The sequence below is a fragment of the Syngnathus acus genome, chromosome 12 (assembly GCF_901709675.1).
Source record: "Syngnathus acus chromosome 12, fSynAcu1.2, whole genome shotgun sequence".
In the NCBI taxonomy this organism is placed as follows: Eukaryota; Metazoa; Chordata; class Actinopteri; order Syngnathiformes; family Syngnathidae; genus Syngnathus; species Syngnathus acus.
The window spans coordinates 7,689,377-7,707,380 of NC_051097.1; the positions used below are offsets into that span (position 1 = coordinate 7,689,377).

Genomic DNA, 18,004 nt, shown 5'->3' on the forward strand with positions numbered 1-18,004 from the left:
CCAACCATGCACAATTATACAACAATATGTGCTCTTACTTAGTGTGAGTTCTTTTGCCAACTCTGGAAACTACTTTTAAGTCTCACGCCGTTCGTAACCTCGAAACGTCGTAAGTCGGGAACCCCCAAGGCTCCAACAACTTCCTCTTGAAAAACTTTACTAGCCCACGCACGCACGTGACGTCATACGTCGTTCCACCCACATATTTGTGTAAACCACCTTGCGTATGGAAGTATGGCGGCCCCAGCGACCCACACGACGACGAGACTTCGGCCAAAAGTTCGCCGCCGCTTCTCGAAGTACTTGAGAGGCGATGAGTAGGCGTGTGCGACACGGCGGCTCGACAACGGAGAGAGCGGCGACAGCGAAGCGGCCAGCGGCGGCCTCCACGCGGGCGAGACAGCAGCCGTCGGCGGCGTCCGGCTGACGGAGGAGTCGCCTGTATTCCTCCAAGTGGAGTCCGGGGCAATTGCGGACGCGGAAGTTTGCCATTTAACTCCGTGTCCCGGTGAATGTGAAGAAGCAAAAGTGTTGACTTTGAAGATGTTTTTGTTGAGAAAATTACTCGGGCAAGGAGGCGCCGCCGACCAACTGTTGACTGTTCCGTGCGCCTTCCAAGAGGACCAGTGGCTAACCCGAACTAGCCTCCATGGCTAGCTGCACTTGTAACTTGTGTTGCTCGGCTAAACTACGAAAACGAAGTTTACAACAGCACGTAAGTTGAATTCCACCAAGATCCATGTCTTATTGGCTGTGTTATTTTACCACACTTTCCACTCGCTCAGCGATAAAATGCTAGTTTGCAGCTTTTTAAGTCAGGATAACAATACCTGCAGTGCTATGCTAAGTTTCTACGAGTTCTTCGCAGGGTCGACCAAAAGTGGTCATGCATTTTTGGGAATTAACGTATTTGAGGAATGACGGAGGATGGAAGGAAACGAACATTGAATGATGGACGGTTGGAAGAAAGGGGGAAAAGTTGGAAGGAAGGAAGAAAGGAGGGTGAAAAGGAAAGAAGCAGGAAGGATGACTGGAAGAAGGATGTCTAAAAGGAAGGCAAGAAGGAAGAGGTGAAAAAATGAAAATAAAATAGAAGGGTGTTAAAATGAAGGGAGGCAGTTTGAATGGTGAAAGGATGGAAAAGGGAGGAAAGAAGGCTGAACTGAAGGAAAGTAGAGAAAATGATGTGAAGGTGGCATGGAAAGATGGAGAGAAAAAAGAGAGGAAGGAAAATACCAAAATGGGTGGAAGGGAGGGCAATATGAAAGAAAAGAAGGAAAAATTTAGTTAGGAAGGAAAGGTGGAAGTATGCATGGAATGAAAGGAAAGAAGGAAGGATGAAATGGAGAAAAAAAGATGCTACGTATGAAGGATGAGAGGAAGGTTGTTGAAGACTGAGAACTTTATCGCTATAGAAAACAAAAAGATGCACTTTTTTAAATTATCCTCATGTTCCCTCAGCTTCCCCAAGCACCCAAATCCCATTAATGCGTGCGAAAAAGAGGCCCGCTGGAGTAGCTCGGACCCGCACGACAAATCTGCGTCGCACCGGCAGAGGACACCCCGAGCCGGGGACGAGGACTCCTCCCGTCTCCTCGTCTCCTCCCTCCCGCCCACTGGCCCGGCCCGGAGAGTCCCGGCTGCGGCCTGGCACCGTGCCCTTATGGGGCAGCAGCCGGGGAAGTTTGCCGGGGACCAGAGGAGACCCAGTCTGCCAGCTTTCATCAAGGTGGTCAAGAGGGAGTCCACGCGGCACGGGGCGCAGCCCTGCAACGTCTTCGCTGTGCACGGTAAGACCTTGACATCGGTTGGCTTTAAAACTAATGAAAGATCATTGAAAGCAAATCATTCAAAAATGCTAAAAATATTGATCTGCAAGGATGCGAGCCACACGCGTCTTGATTGCTTCATGTAGACGAGACTCATCGGAATTGATTGAATTGATTCTGTGGTTAGCCTGTCTGTCACATGCCACCACGCACACAATTCCAAAAACAGTCTGTGGGTTGCCGCCGCTTGATTGCGTTAAGTGCAGACTCCTTGATCCCGTGGCTGTGAAAGTGGAGATGTTGCATAACGGCGCCGAGCGACACCAGGGGAACGTGTACGGGCAGCTCACCGCTTACCGGTTGTCGAAATCCCAGAGAGGCTTGCGGGTTTAAGTGCGCTCAGGTGGCTCGTCGGGTTTGAGCATTGATCAATATTTGAGATCGTTCGCTGTAAAGTCTTAATGTAGAAAAGCCCTTAAAAAAAAAAAAAAAAAAAATCTAAAATATGCAACCATATTCTCATAATTTTGTGAATTTTTATCTCAAGTGTGCTTGCAATACTAAGTCCTGCAAAAATAGTGCTTTATTTATTTATTTATTTATTTATTTTCACAGGTATTGTATTCTATTTTTCTCTTTTCTCCATATTTTTAAAATTGCAGCAAAAGTAATTGCCAGCCGCCAAAAAGAAATGAAAGTGTTTTAGTGAGCTAACATTTCAAAATCAAGTAGAAACTGTCTTTCATATTAATTCAGAATGTATGTAAAATAAATCTGAAATTGATTATTGGAATGCAGATTAATTTATTGCCTGTGTTTTTGTGGGAATAATACATGTAGAGTACCTTGAAATTTTCTTTTTTATAATAAATTGCAATATTGAGGCGAAAGGGGGAATCCCACTGCCATTATTTTTCAGAATCGTTGGCAGTTTTACCGGATGCTTGCCATCCGTGCGTCCTGCGAACTGATAAGTTTACCAAATGTGTGTGTAGAGTTGTGATTTTGCTTTGGCGTAGAATACTTTCCACTGCCTCTTGCATAACGTGCAAGTGGAGGGAGGTTGGGGAGGTGCTCTAATGTTGGACAGGACAGGGGAGGTCAGAAAAATAGTCAGCGCGTTTGCCGGTAAATGGATCAAATTTGGCGCGTGGGCAGCAACAGTGACGCTCGTTTTGTTTTCTCCCTCTGGCCCCTGTGGAGAGAAGGTTGGACCGTCCCAAGTGTGGGGGGGGGGGGGTGACTCACAGTGCAAGCGGAGGGCAATGTCAACACATTATTTGACATATCTGCCTGTATGTCTTGGTTTTCTTTCTTTTTTTTTCTTTTGCGTGTGCGTGAGCTCTCGGCACGCTGATTCGCCACGGGCAGGTTGGGACCTCTCGCCCTGCCAGACGGTGCAGGCAAGCGGCGACCTGCCGCCATCCCATCAATGTGCTTAATTGCAGATAGCTGAATGTACGGTGACGCTGTACAGTGAAAGTGACTTGGATATCCAAACCAGGAGACTGGATTGGAGGGCATTGGGTTGTTTGGAATTCTGCCCCCTAGTGGTGTTCTCGATTCATTCATTGATTCATTATAACGAGCACCAAGTGTCAAAGCCCAAAGTGTATTATGAAGAGAAAAATGCAAGACAATAATAATGAAAGTGGGGGACTGTTTCCTTTAGTTTTAGTAATTGCATTGGCCTACAGGGGGCAGCACTGTGCACTAGCGGTTTGCACCGTTAGCGGTTGTGGCGCCGGCATTCCTGTGTGAAATTTGCGCGTTCTTCCCGACCTCGAGTGAGTTTTCTCCCGGTACTTCCGCTTCCTCCCACATTTCAAAAAACCTCGTCAACTGTCGGTGTCAATGTTGGTGGCGCATCCCATCAGCGACATCATTTGATTTGTGTGCATGCCTGTGGGCCCCCCCCCCAAAAAAAAAACAAAAAACCGGCAGCTGCATTCAAGTGTGTGCGGTAAGTGGATCTCTTTTACTGTGTAACCGGCTCTTTCTTGGCTGGAACCCGTGGAATCCATACGGTCTAGACACCAGAACTCCTCCAACGATCCCCCGCGGGTCCTGAAGATTGTGTATTATATGCATGAGTGTGTTTTTGATACGCGTTTCGCACCCGTGCGGCAGGCGTCAACGCTCGCCAGCTGTCGGGGGTTGAGCGGGGCTGTTCCCAAGTGGCGTGCCCAAAACTTGTCCACCTGGAAGGAAGTCAGACGCGCAGTGGTGAGCGCTTACAACAGGTGCGCGTGTTTGTAAAGCGTCGGCGCCAAAGCAGCGCAATGCCAACTATGCGGTTGGGGACAAATGCACAATTGATGGGTTTTTTTTCCCCCCTCCATCCATCAGCACACCATGACATTGCATTTCCGCCCCAGACGTAGACCTGATGTAATTTGAAGAATTTGAAAAGATATTTGGAAAAAGTTTGCTCCAGTGGAACCGCGATCCAATGCGAAACACTGGCCAACCAACAATTTGTTGGTATTGGGAAACAAAAATGTTCCCCCGTGGAAATCATGGAAGGAAAACCATTTCTTATTTGGACAGGCAACGTTTGAAGTAGCATTTTAAGAACATTCTTGAAAATGATATTTCTTAGAAATCGTTTGAAAATGAGGTCAACGTTCGACAACAGGGGGCGTTTGACTTTCCGTTGTCTGTCTCCCCCCGAAGAGCCTCGCGTAACACTCTTACGCAATCAAAACAGCATTCTTTTTGAACGAGTTAACTTGTTAACCATAACATTTTTCTGGCAGCCGTCGGCGTGTGTTAATATGTGCTGGGCCTGCTCGGAGCCAGTGCACCCGAGGAACCAAAACAAACACGCTTGTCTAAATTGCCCACACCATGAATGGCTTTTTTTTTCCCCCCACCAATAGTTGATAAAAGCTGAACGATCAGATGTCTCGGAGATTAGGAACAGTTCCGTTGTAGAGCTAGTCAAATTAATCGATTCATCGACAAGTCATCGATCATCACGTTAATCGACAACAATTTTGATCGAGTGATGTAAATTGATAGCGCCTGTGAGCCTCTCAACAGTATTTAGTGTTTGTTTTCATTCATGTGAACAGACTGATCCTTTGTGCAAAACATTTGGAAACATCTGCTTTTCTTTCGCAAAACAATAACCGCACCAGTAACTGAATCACTTCAACAAAGATTGGATGCAACATTCATTCCTCTCGTGTGATAGTTTAAATTAGTTTATTTTTCTTAATCACTAAACAATACCCCCCAAAAAATTGGTTACTAAACAGTAAATACGGAAAAATCACTTTTGTGCAAAATAAAATAGTATTCAAATATTCATGGTATCATCGGTAGAATCATCTTTGATACACTCCACACCACCTGATAATCTTTTTGCTGGCCCGTTTGTGGTATTGGGGTCAATGTTGCGTTCCGCCGTGACTTGTGGTTCTCGTTATCGTTGTTATAAAAGATGTCGGCGCGGCGCGCTTGCACTTCTGCTGCGATTCATTTGCATGTTGCGCCAGAGATGGGTTGAGCAACAAATAAATCCCCTGGAACATTCTTCTCTTGCATATCTGCTGCACACTTTGCTCCCTTTTTTTGTCTCTTCATATATTCTACATGTCATGTTGCAGTTTCCCCCCCACCTCCAAACCAAACGTTGTATTTTTTTTTATTATTTTTTTTATTTCCATGGCATGCATTGTTTTGCCCAAAACAATTGTGGATGTCGGCATGTCGGTTTCACGCAAACTTGAGCGTCTTGCCAACATCTGCTCGGCTTGTGTTGGAGCCTCTGACCTTGTGATTAGAACTGTTTGTTTGCTATTCATTCCGATTTTTGATTTTTTTTTGCAAACCCTGATCTCTGATTGTCTTGCGTGGCCACCCACCTGCTTTCCACTCCATATGGTTTGCACATTCCGCTCGCAAAAACAGCCGCCATCGGGATTGCACATCAACATGCGTGCGACAAGTTTGCAGCCATACACAACGCAACTTTTGTCTTAGTGCAAACATTCTTCCTTTATGTTTTTGGGACGATGATTTATCGTCGCCACATGATTCTTAGTCTGCGAGGCAGGTTTTGTTTTCTACAAGCCTCTACCTCACACAAATGCATCGTTTCTGTTTTGATCCCGGCGCTCGGCTCTCCCGGAATAGAAAATATGTCGTTTTGCGCCAACAATATGAGTCAAATTGAGTAATAGAACACAATACGACTTGATTACAACCTTCGACTCGCTTAAGGCGGCCTGGCGTGTTCTTGGCCTTTTTTATCCGGGCCTTGGAGAAATGAGCGAGGTTGCTGATTAATCACCTGGTTCTTGTCGCCCTATTTAAAAGGCTTTCCAAAAAGCTCGTCTGGTTTTAACTAGCCCGGTTTCATCCGCACTGGCGATCGGCGCGATGGTGAGCTGACAGTCGATAAGTCACTTTGCACGAGAGGAAATTCTGGCCGGGGAGAACCTGAAACTGAGCTAATCCATACCGGTGCGCGCTAAGAACTACATTTCATTCATATCGGCCATTACGAGCGCAGACGGATGCTAAAGGACTTAACCTTGAACTGGCGCTGTCGATGTTTTGTTCCTAACTATCTGATCCCCCCCCCCCCCCCCCCTCCTGTGGAAGGCTCTTGAGTGGGGGAATTATGTGCAACCCAAAACCTCTTAACCTCATCTGCGACGCATTCTTCAGACAGCTAGACCTAAACATACACCCCCACAAACCATATAGTAAAAAAACAACAACATGGTAGCTGTGTTGGATTCTGATTGTGCTAGTATCTTGACTTTTTATTATTTGTATTATTCTTAAAAAATAAATCAACCTTATTTAAAAAAAAAGAATATAAAATTAATAAATAAAATAAAAAAAATATTTAAAAAAAATAGATAGGGCTAGAATGACATTCCAAGTCACATCATTCAGAAATAAAATGAAAGGAAGTTAGTCATAGAACAAAAGTCAAGCTAGCACTGGATTTCACTCCTTTGCTAGGAAATATTCCGTGTTGCGTGGAATCATGGCACGACCGACACGGCTTTGCCTCTCTCCATTGCTCCTCTGTAATTAGGTTTGCGAAAGCTTATAGTGCAATAAATCTTGTTTCCCGACCGACGGGATCCGCGCCAAGTACCGTCTGATGACGTTGCCAGCGCTGCGAGACGGCCTAATTGCGTATTTAGCCGTGTCCTTGTCACTGGAGCAAGGTAAAACTTTGTATTACTGATTTTCGTCGTGGCGACTGTCATCGAGCGTGCCTTCATATCAAGCCTGACATTTGTTTCGTTTTTATCGTGGCACATAAAAACGTGAAAGCAATGCCCAGTCGGTAATTGATAGTTGGGGAATGAAATGTGGCTGCCTGAAGGCAGCTTGTATTTATTCACTTGCGTATACCGACTCGTAGAGACGAACCAAGATGGCCGCTCGCTCATTTTTGATGTGATTCAATTTCCTCCATTAATCCTTGATTATCCAAGCGAGCCAAGCGAACGGCACCGTCGCTCCACCGTAACTGCAAACATCTGCGCTCTCGGCATGCCGTAATGCGTTTACATTTTTTCAGCTCTGCTCTGCATCACGCACACGCTCCGTTGCGCTGATTGCCGCCGAGACACTCGCCCGAAGGTTTCTCCAAACGCGTCTTTCAGTCTGCAGTCTGTTGAAACGCCACCTCGGAAAATGGAAAATGAACTGAGCGGCCGCAAAAGCCGTTTGAGCGCGGGCGCCTCTGCTCTTGCCAGGCTTAACATATGGAAGGAAGAACTTAAGCTCTCCATCACCGCTGGAGGGCTGTGATCTTCTCAAGTCACTAAATATCAATTCCACCACTGAAACTTTGGAAAGAACCCTCGTCATCGTTACCTTTTCGCGTCAGAAAAGTTCCAGAAAGCGGCCGCGTGTACGTCAGCTCACCGTGCAACGCACCGGCTTTGATTTATAAATCACATTATTCCCGCCGCTATGATCTCACTTGCTAACAATGTTCTTCATGTTCCTCCATCTGTAACCTTTTTTTTTTTTTTTTCTTCTCCCCCCCATTTTCCACCTTGGTTTTATTGCCCCTATTGTACTTCGTTCTCTCATTTCCCCCAAGCCTGTATAGCACTGCGGTAAATTAATGGGCTGTAAGTAAAGGCCTGTAGATCGTAATTATATGTAGCGGGGGAGGAGCTGTTTGTGTAAAAGTAACCCAAATGTTTACCATACCAGCACAAAGGGCCCACTCGCTCAATATCAAGGCGAAATATTCTCGTCAACCCACCCACAATTAGCGTCGATGCTTTTGCATGCTCAATTATTGCTCGCTCCCAATGTTTATATATCGGAGTGCAACCTTGAATTATGGAGCGTTTGGACTCGGGACAGCTGAGGGAAGACAGAAGAAAGAGATTAAACATGTGTTGCAAGTGCTCGGCTCCTGCCAAGGATTAGCCCGTCCTTCCTCATATGGTCAAACCACTGCGGCTGTCCCCAAATTCCCTAACTGACTTGTTTGAAAAGATAAAGTTTCTCTCCTTCCTCGAGAGTGGAGGAACTTCTTCCAGTTGATAACTTTCCCCGCGATGCATTGTCTTTCAATAAGACCCCCAGCTCTGTCCGGCACTAATTCCTTAACCTGTAAACATTCCAGAATGGAGCAGAGAGCGCCGGGGAAAAAAAGAAAGGGGAGGGGCGGGGGGAAAGAGGAGGAGGAGGAGCTTCTTGTAAGCATCGGATGACTTCAGCAGAAGGAAAACATGAAAGCTTTGTGAAGAATCTCAACTTTGTACAAAACAACTCTGGAGCTGTTGCGTCTTGCCTCATTTCGATTTTTTTGGGGCTTTCTTAGTTTTGTGTGTGTGGATGTCGTCTTGCTCTCTTTTTGTGTATGCGCGCATGTGTGTGTGTGTGTTGCCGGAGTTGGGAGGGCTCAGCTGATGTCATCGAGTGCAGCGAGCCGATGGTGAAAGAAGAGGCCCTTTGTTGGCAGCCGTGAGCGCTAACGCGTCCGTGTGCCTCGGCTCCGCATTCGCGCAGGGGGGACGGCAGAGAGAGGAATGGCACCGGCCAAACGGACCGCCTGCCCACTCAACTGACACATTCTCCCGGCCGGCCGGATCGCCGACACGTCCCCCGCTCTTTTTGGATCGGACCCTAGAGAGAAAAAAAACGGAGCTAACCGGGATCGCAGGAGTTGGAAGGAAAATGATGGAAACCCTACTGACAGAAAGTTTGTAATTTTTTTTTCTTCTAAGTGGATGAGCCCCGGGAATAATGAGAAAGAACAACAGCAAAGAAGATCAATACGTTTGAACAGCTGCTCTGGATCAGATCTCGTTTTTTTTTTGTTCTCCTGTTGGGACACATGTAAAAAAGCCAGGCGCAAATCGAATACTAAGCTTGAGTTTCCAAGCGAGAAGGGAAAGAAAGCAAATGAAAATGTTGGAGATTTGCCTGAAATTGGTGGGGTGTAAATCGAAGAAAGGACTCTCGTCCTCCTCCAGCTGCTACCTGGAAGGTGAGTGTTGGTTTGATCGTATTCAATGCAAGAGATGCTTGAAACGAGTTTTTTTGAGGGGGGGGGGGCAGAGTGGCTCGCAACCACGCAAGGATTTTGGCTTTGTGGAAACTGCGGAATGGGGAGGGGAAACGCAGCTCAGGGGAGGTGAGCGAGGCCAGACACACTGGCTAGCGGCTTAGGCAAGAAGTGGAAAAAGAAAGAATACACGGAAATCTGACTCCCCCCGGCCGTGTCCCACTTCAGCGTTGTTTAAGAGGAAAGTGCATCTAATCTCTAATCGGCACCCCGGACCAAATCTTCCTACTTTCGGAATCCATTTAGACGTTTCGGGAGAGTTCATGGTCTTTGTTGAACTTGACTCCTTAGATTGTGTTCAACACCGCTTGTTCCTAATTGATTTAGCGGCGGCTAATAAAGCCCACGAGGAATTTGAGGAAAACCGGAGCAGTCCTCGCATAATTGACATCGTGAGGAATTTGTTTTGGAAGAAGAGCCAAACATTGTGCAACCAAATGATTTCATCATCAAGCCCGAACCGCGCAAACAAAACAATAACAATGATCAGAAGACAAGAAAATTGTAGAAAAATGTAGCCATTTTCAGCAGTAAAAGATATTTTAGCTATAAATAATTTGATACAATTTTTCATGACCTTTTCATAATTTCAAATGTTTTTTTTCCCACTTACTGGCGACTGAAAAAGACATCACACATACTCAACATGAGCCACGGTGCACGTAATTTGCATCCAATGATGCGGGGGACCGGATCTGGCCCGGGGGCCTTAGGTTGGACACTGTGACTTTGCAGGTCTTTCATGGTTTCCTTTCTCTTCAACCACATTTTTGTTTCCATCTCGCCCGGTCTTTTGAAGGGGATGCGTGTCTTGCATCATCGCGCAAGTATTATATGCATTTCTATTGCTCAGAGCGGCGCAGTCACGCCCATAAAGTCTTTACAAGCCACACACACGCACGCTTAATCATCTCGTTGTCATCTCAGTAACGTGGCCAGGACATGCTGTAATTTCTCCCACTGCAGCGACTCTGGAAGGCCCACAGTCATCTTTTTCTGTTTGTTTTCATGCCATTTCTTGCTCCTTAATCCACCCTATTTTCCATTTTAAATCTTTTTTTTTGTTTGGGTGGGAGTGATGATCCTGCTCGGTCGCATCGGTGAATTGTCACCCCTCTCTGTGGTATTTGCGGCACCTTAAGTGTGTGACAGGGGGGCCGGGCCGCCCACACACTTTGAGTCCGGGCCAAAGTGTGGCCAGAAAGAATGTTCTGCCCTCCATGCATCTCTACGTGACGGTCAAAGAAGCATCTTGGTTAGCTTTGTGACTTTTCTCATTTTGAGTCCCTTTTCATATTTGGACAGAACGTTTTTGTCTCAACAATGCTGTCACAAACTGCATTTAGTTGTTCCATTTCTTCGATTCTAATTATGAAGCACAATATATCCGTCTGTCCCTCCATTATAAACATGGTGGTGAGGGGAAGAAAAGAAAAAAAACTTGCCTGGAATTTTGATTATGCACACGCATGACTGCTTCCTTTTGTCTCGGGCAGCCTTGAGGTGAAATCATAGCCTTGCCGTCGAGTTCATTTTGTGTTCATAAAAAAAAACCCAAAAAACTATCTCTTCTGCCATTCGAGCGAATGTGTGAATTCATCGAGGTTACCAAGCCAATGTGGTTCTTTTTGTTTATCTCTCGGGCTGTTTGGCCTGTAGCAGAAAGAATTCCTGTGGGGGTGGGGGCACGGTGTTAACGTTCTTTCAGAACATATGTGACAACAGCTGGGCACGTTGCGGCCAAAATGCCATTCAAAGTACTCCCCCCCCCCTCCCCCCACACATTTTCAATTTACTGCAGTCAGTTGTTGTTCTCTAATTTTCACCATTCAAGCTAGCTGTCGCTAAAATCAGCGTAACGCAAGGATGCGTTCTCACGCTCCGATATGTTCTCGTAGTTCAGGTAGGAAATGAAAACTAAGCGGCGGATAATCCAGGAAATGAAACCGCAAGTCACGTGATCACGGCAGCTCCTAACGCATGAACTTAAATGTCTTCATCTCATTTTCAGAAGCTCTCCAGAGACCAGACTTTGAGGGTCAAGGTCTGAGCGAAGCGGCCCGCTGGAACTCCAAAGAGAACCTGTTGGCCGGCCCCAGCGAAAATGACCCCAATTTGTTTGTGGCGCTGTACGACTTTGTGGCCAGCGGCGACAACACGCTCAGCATTACCAAAGGTGAGCGGCGAAAGGGACCATAAACAACGGCCAACATTCCGCAGAGGCTCTCAAAAGCGTACGGACAATCTGCTGATGTGCTTCTTCTGTTTTGCGTCCCGCACTCCCACTCGCACTTCCTCACTCGGGTTCCTCTTTTGCCGCACGCTAGAAAAACAATACGGATCGCTCGGACAAAACAGAGGAAGGAAAAAGAGAACATCTGCTCTTGTGTGAGGCAGGACAATGCATTTTTTTCTAGTGAATGTTCCACGCTGAAGGTTGCTTTTTTTTTTTTCTTTCTGTCTAGTATCTGGCAGATTGGTTCTACTCGTTTGTTCCCAAGATTAGCGTCTGAAAGCCATTTTTTGCATTTTGCAGGCGAGAAGCTGCGCGTGCTGGGCTACAACCACAACGGCGAGTGGTGCGAGGCCCAGACCAAAAATGGCCAAGGGTGGGTGCCGTCCAACTACATCACGCCCGTCAACAGCCTGGAGAAGCACAGCTGGTACCACGGGCCCGTGTCGCGCAACGCCGCCGAGTACCTGCTCAGCTCGGGCATCAACGGCAGCTTCCTGGTGCGCGAGAGCGAAAGCAGTCCCGGACAGAGGTCCATTTCCTTGCGCTACGAGGGCAGAGTTTACCACTACAGGATCAACACGGCATCCGACGGCAAGGTGGAAACTCTCACACTTTTTTTTTTGTACTTCCTAATGCAGCTTCAAAAGCAACTTTTTTGCCTTCTCAGCCTGTTCACAAGTGAAGAAATGCAACAAGCAGATTTGGGATATTATGTAAGACTTGGACAATGGAAAAGACTGTCCACTGAGCCCTGACAAATGTGCTCCTCTCCACCTCAATTTAAAATGCAATGACCTGTTGTTGTTGTTGTTGTTGTTGTTGTTGTCCCCCCCCAACCAGCTGTACGTGTCGTCGGAGAGCCGCTTCAACACGCTGGCCGAGCTGGTGCACCACCACAGCACGGTGGCCGACGGCCTCATCACCACGCTGCACTACCCGGCGCCCAAACGCAACAAGCCCACCATTTACGGCGTGTCGCCCAACTACGACAAGTGGGAGATGGAACGCACCGACATCACCATGAAGCACAAATTGGGCGGCGGCCAGTACGGCGAGGTGTACGAGGGCGTGTGGAAGAAGTACAACCTCACCGTGGCCGTCAAGACGCTCAAGGTAAGAGGGTGGCAAAAGGGTAGTTTGGTTGAACTATGCTGCCGCCAAGTGGTTGTAGGGTGTAACTACAACTGCAAACTTGCTCTTTGCAGGAGGACACGATGGAAGTGGAGGAGTTCCTCAAGGAGGCCGCTGTTATGAAAGAGATCAAACATCCCAACTTGGTGCAACTCTTGGGTAAGGCTGCTTGAATTTCACCTCAAGACAACATAGAAACAGAAATTGCTTGACTGACACCAGGAATAAAATGAATGAATCCAATAAGACAAAACTTATTAGTAAACGATTTTATCACTACAAATTATTTGGGGAATTTACTAACCGAGTATTTTCCTGGCCAGGCGTGTGCACGCGGGAGCCTCCATTTTACATCATCACAGAGTTCATGACCCACGGCAACCTGCTGGACTACCTGCGGGAGTGCAACCGAGAGGAGGTCAACGCTGTGGTGCTCCTCTACATGGCCACGCAGATCTCCTCCGCCATGGAGTACCTGGAGAAAAAGAACTTTATACACAGGTGGGCTGTCAGGATGTCATCCAAAAAAGTGTCGAGTTTTAGAAGGGCCCATAAAGACGCGCTCGGCTAGGAACGACGTCACTCCTGCAATGAATTAGAAGGGAAATTCCACTGACCGCTGACCTCACACATTCTGCCTGAATGGGAAAAAAAATCCCCTGCGTACACACGGCAGAATTTTGCTGTTAGTCTTCTCACAAGCGAGAAAAGCTGTTTCTACTTTTTCCCAAGTCCATGGCCCCCTCCCACCACATGTCAATCACTCAGCCTCTCCGTGCTCTCTCCTGCAGGGACCTCGCTGCCCGCAACTGCCTGGTGGGCGAGAACCACCTGGTCAAGGTGGCAGACTTCGGTCTTAGCCGGCTGATGACGGGCGACACGTACACGGCCCACGCCGGGGCCAAGTTCCCCATCAAGTGGACGGCTCCGGAGAGTCTGGCCTATAACAAGTTCTCCATCAAGTCGGACGTGTGGGGTACGTGTCATCAATATATATATATATTTTTTTTTACAGTTTATAATAATCTGGATTCTAACGGAACGCCTGCAGCATTCGGCGTGCTGCTATGGGAGATCGCCACCTACGGGATGTCCCCGTACCCCGGCATCGACTTGTCCCAAGTGTACGAGCTGCTAGAGAAGGACTACCGTATGGACCGACCCGAGGGATGCCCCGAGAAAGTCTACGAACTCATGAGGGCCTGTGAGTAATACGCGAGGCGGCGGTTAGCATATTTCTGCGTTGTCTCATGAGGTTTTTTTTTTCCGTCTCTAGGTTGGAGGTGGAACCCTTTAGAACGTCCGTCTTTTGCAGAAACCCACCAAGCCTTTGAGACCATGTTCCAGGAGTCCAGCATCTCTGATGGTTAGTTTGGAACTTCATGGGTTCCTTCTTATGTTAAGCGCGTTACGTGACTCAATGCGCATATTATTAGAGGTGGAAAAGGAGTTGGGCAAGAAAGGGAAGAAGGTGACCTTGGGCTCCATTCAGCAGGCTCCAGAACTGCCCACAAAGACCAGAACGCTGCGCAAAAATAAGGACAACCGGGACAGAGATAGTCCAGGTAAGAAGGTCTTTCTCTCGGGTGACTTTTTAATCTAAAGATGGTGTTTAGCACAGTTCTTAGGTTCGGGGTCTAAATCTTGGCTGTGGTTTCCCTGTGTAGGTTTTGCATGTATGTTCATTGACGACGCTCATCTATTTTAAAAAATGATACGAGGCAACAGAATTATGTATAAAAAAACAACACATACCGACCGACCAAAATGAATCATTTTTTTCCCCTCCAAATTGCAACCTTTGGGATTTGAACATTTTATTCTCCTTCATCTTGATTGAAATTTGATCATTAATCTTCTACAAAAGAGCGGCATAGATGGTTTGTCACTGATCTTCCTCAGACCCGGTGGACCTGGACGTTCCCCTGCCTTCCCCAATGCTCCCCAGGAAAGAGCGCCCCCTCCCGGATGGAAATCTGAACGAGGACGACCGGCTCCTGCCCAAGGACAAGGACAAAACGCGTGGCGGCTTTATGAGCCTGATCAAAAAGAAGAAAAAGAATGCCCCGGCGCCTCCCAAGCGGAGCTCGTCCTTTCGGGAGATGGACGTCCATCCCAATCGGCGGGGCGGGTGTCGGGACCCTCGGGACGGGGACTGCTTCAACAACGGGGGGTCGTTGGCTAACAATGACGCCTCTCACGTACTGGAATCCCTAAAGTCTTTGGCGACTAACAATAATGGCACAAATGGAGCTCCCACCTACCCAGGACCGTTGTTCCCCCGAAAAAAGGTTGCCCCTGCTGTGCCCGGACCTGCAGGCAAGGCGCCAGTCACCCCTCCCGGCGAAGACGAGGTCATGACGAACTCTAAGCGCTTCTTTTGGTCCTCTAGCCTACCCGCCGGCTCAGACGGCACCCAATGGAAGTCCGTCACCTTGCCGAGGGACTTGGGACAGAGGCATTTTGACTCTGGTACGTTCGGGGGGAAACCGGCGCTCCCCCGCAAGAGAACCAGCGAGCAGAAAGGGGATGTCGGCCCTCGCATGGGCACCCTGACTCCGCCTCCGCGTCTGCCCAAGAAAGCGGAAGAGTCGCCGGACGAAGCGCAGAAAGATGCCGAGCTGGGTCCCGGATCCAGTCCCCAGGCTTTAACCCCCAAGGTCGTTAAGAGGCCCGGGCTCCCGGAGAACTCAAAGACTAGCGCCCTACACGCCGAACTTCTCAAGCCCAGCGTCTTCCCGGCTTTGGGTGCCGCCGGAGAAGAGTGCCGGGCCCGCCGCAACAAGCACACCGCCGACGCCCGAGAGAAGGGCAAGTTTCAGAAACCCAAACCGGCTCCTCCCCCACCGCCCGCCAACGCCAAAGCGGCCAAGACCTCCCGCAGTCCCGCTCAAGATCTCTCATCCCCTTCGTCAGAAATCAAAGCTAAGGGCCTCGCCTCGGAGCCCCAACACGGAACCACTCCCGGCGAGGGGGCTAAGAAGCTGCCTCCGAGTTGCAACTCCAAACCTCAACCGCTCAAGACCTCCGCCTCGGCGAGCGGCTCCCTTGGGGGCGAATCGCAAGGCGCGCCGGCCGCCTTCATCCCCTTGGTCAACCCCCGCCGATCCCTGCGAAAAACGGCTCCGCGCCAGGCCTCGGAGCGCACGCCCAACTCTGCCGTGACCCGCGAGATGGTCCTGGAGGGCGCCGAGCAGCTGCGGGCCGCCATCGGTCGCAACTCTGAGCAGACGGGCAGCCACGGAGCCGTCCTGGAGGCCGGCAAGAACTTGTCCAAGTACTGCGTCAGCTTTGTGGACTCCATCCAGCAGATGCGCAACAAGTTCGCTTTCCGTGAGGCCATCAACAAACTGGAGAGCAGTTTGCGCGAACTGCAGATCTGCCCCGCCGCCTCCGGGGGCGCCAACGCGCAGCAAGACTTTACCAAGCTGCTGTCTTCCGTCAAAGAGATCAGTGACATCGTTCAGAGGTAGCGTACCACGGACACAATTTTTACGAACTGAAAGCTCTCTTGGGAGCAGGCGTCGGTGACGCGGTACTCCGTAACCCACCTGTGGTTTTTGTGGACGCAAGCGAAGGACGTTGGCTGATTTCTGGAGTTTGAGCCGATATTGGGTATTAACCGAGTTGTCCTCGTCATGCCTGAAATCTTCCTTCCGCTAATTCCAGGAAAAAAGTGCCTTTTTTTTTCCAAATAAGTTGCCCTCGACTGAGCGTTTGGCCTCCAGAATTCATTTGTGCCAGTCAATCACTTCTGTTCGGGTTCCCCCAACTAAAGGGGTTCGCACCATGGGCTTTTTGCTTCAAGTGCTCTTTAGCGCAGTTTTTTTTTTTTTTTACCAAGGCACATATTTTGCAATATCTTGGGGCACAGCGCCAAACAAAATGCCACAAAAAGTGCCCTTTTTGTAGGATGCAAAAGTAGCTATGCAGTTGGAAGTGTTCTACAGTTTTGTTTATTTTGCCTTCTTTATTCATTTGTCGTGCGCACGTGTGTGTGAGAGTGTGTAAGAAATGTTTGAGAGATTTGTGTGTGCGTATGTCAGTGTGCAAACAAGGATTCAATTTTGTGAAATGTGTGCAAGAGTGTAAACAGTTTTTTGTGTATGAGAAATCGTTGGTTTATGTGAACTTTAGTGTCTTTGCTTTTTGTCAAGCGAACACTTCCAACTGTTTATGTACTTTTGCGTCTTACGGCATGACGTCATGTATTTTGACTCAATTCGGGTCACCTGGCAGAACTTAGGGCGCGTTTAAAAACGTTTGTTAAACTCTGACTCGTGACAAAAAGTCAAAGTATTCCTCTTCAATAACGCCTTTTTCTTTGCCGCCGCGTTGCCCTACCATGACAGCCAAGTTAAGTTGTGTTTCACTGTTGATACTTTGTGCCTTCAAGACTTTGACGTTAAATGACCCATCCCCCCCAAAAGGCCAAGCCTCAGCGTCCACAGCGTATACTGAGGAACTTGACAGTTTATCCAAAGCCATCAGTAGCTTCAAGACATCAAAAGTCTTTCTCCCCTGGTGTCTCTATACAAAGTCTGTTTTGATGCAAGTGTGTATGTGTGTGTGTGTATCTGTTGTAAGCCTGCAAAAGTGTTTTTAAGAGTACGTGTGGGTGTGAAACGTGAGGAGTGCACCTTGTTGGACTTTGGTCCCGTGTTCTTTGCGCCGCTGTTCGTACCACTACTCCTTTGGATGGGTCCAAGTCCCGCCACCATCTTGTAAATATGTTGTCTTACTCCTTTCTTCTTTTTCTTAGCCTCACAGTGCAATTTTGGTTGTAATAAAATGACAAACGCTGACAAATGAAACGTGTTGCTGGAAACAAAAACAAAACTGTATTGCATCTGTGTGTGTACGTGCACACCCTCTACATCGCGAGGTTTACATTCGGGACCAGCTCCGCAGCCATGATATAGTAATACCATATTCAAATATTTCTTAATAATAATAAAATAATTAATAACTGAATACTGAAATGAACCAACAGCCGTCACTTCCTGGAAGCCTAAAAAGCATTCCTATTATTCTTTTTTTCAAACTTAGTATGAAACAAAACAGTGTGCTGCCGTCTAGTGGTCGGCTTTGGAATTACAGCCTAAATAAACGGAAACACAAAATAGATTAAACTTTTACACCCCCCCCAAAAAAAAGTGAGACATAGCAACTTGTTAGACGCATTCAGGCAGATTGCTCTATTGTATGTTAAATATTGTGTGCGCGTGTGCATATTTGTGTATATAGTTGTGTGTAAGTGCGAATGTATTTCAGTGTTGAGTACGTTGTGACAAGCAACTG

General features: G+C 47.9%; 1 protein-coding gene across 4 annotated transcripts; it reads left to right on the forward strand.

Annotated features, from left to right (window-relative positions):
- The first annotated feature begins 199 nt into the window (after positions 1-199).
- Positions 200-17,517, forward strand: abl1 (c-abl oncogene 1, non-receptor tyrosine kinase). 4 transcript variants are annotated; one of them, XM_037265035.1, is made up of 12 exons: positions 200-715; positions 1,462-1,790; positions 11,348-11,512; positions 11,873-12,168; positions 12,413-12,685; positions 12,778-12,862; positions 13,027-13,204; positions 13,495-13,679; positions 13,755-13,907; positions 13,980-14,069; positions 14,140-14,268; positions 14,606-17,517. In XM_037265035.1, the coding sequence occupies exons 2-12, from the start codon at positions 1,664-1,666 to the stop codon at positions 16,174-16,176; spliced, it is 3,252 nt and encodes a 1,083-aa protein (XP_037120930.1). In that variant the 5' UTR covers positions 200-715; positions 1,462-1,663; the 3' UTR covers positions 16,177-17,517. The 4 variants fall into 4 exon arrangements, with proteins under 4 accessions (XP_037120930.1, XP_037120932.1, XP_037120933.1 ...); XM_037265037.1 differs by having other exon boundaries at positions 201-715; positions 14,196-14,268; positions 14,606-14,717; XM_037265038.1 differs by having other exon boundaries at positions 201-715; positions 14,199-14,268; positions 14,606-14,717.
- The last annotated feature ends 487 nt before the right edge of the window (positions 17,518-18,004 follow it).

Coding starts and splice junctions, on each gene's coding strand:
- abl1 (XM_037265035.1), top strand. CDS start 1,664: ATGGGGCAGCAGCCGGGGAAGTTTGCCGGGGACCAGAGGAGACCCAGT. Junction 1,791..11,347: donor CAACGTCTTCGCTGTGCACG/GTAAGACCTTGA, acceptor TCTCATTTTCAG/AAGCTCTCCAGAGACCAGAC. Junction 13,908..13,979: donor CTACGAACTCATGAGGGCCT/GTGAGTAATACG, acceptor TTCCGTCTCTAG/GTTGGAGGTGGAACCCTTTA.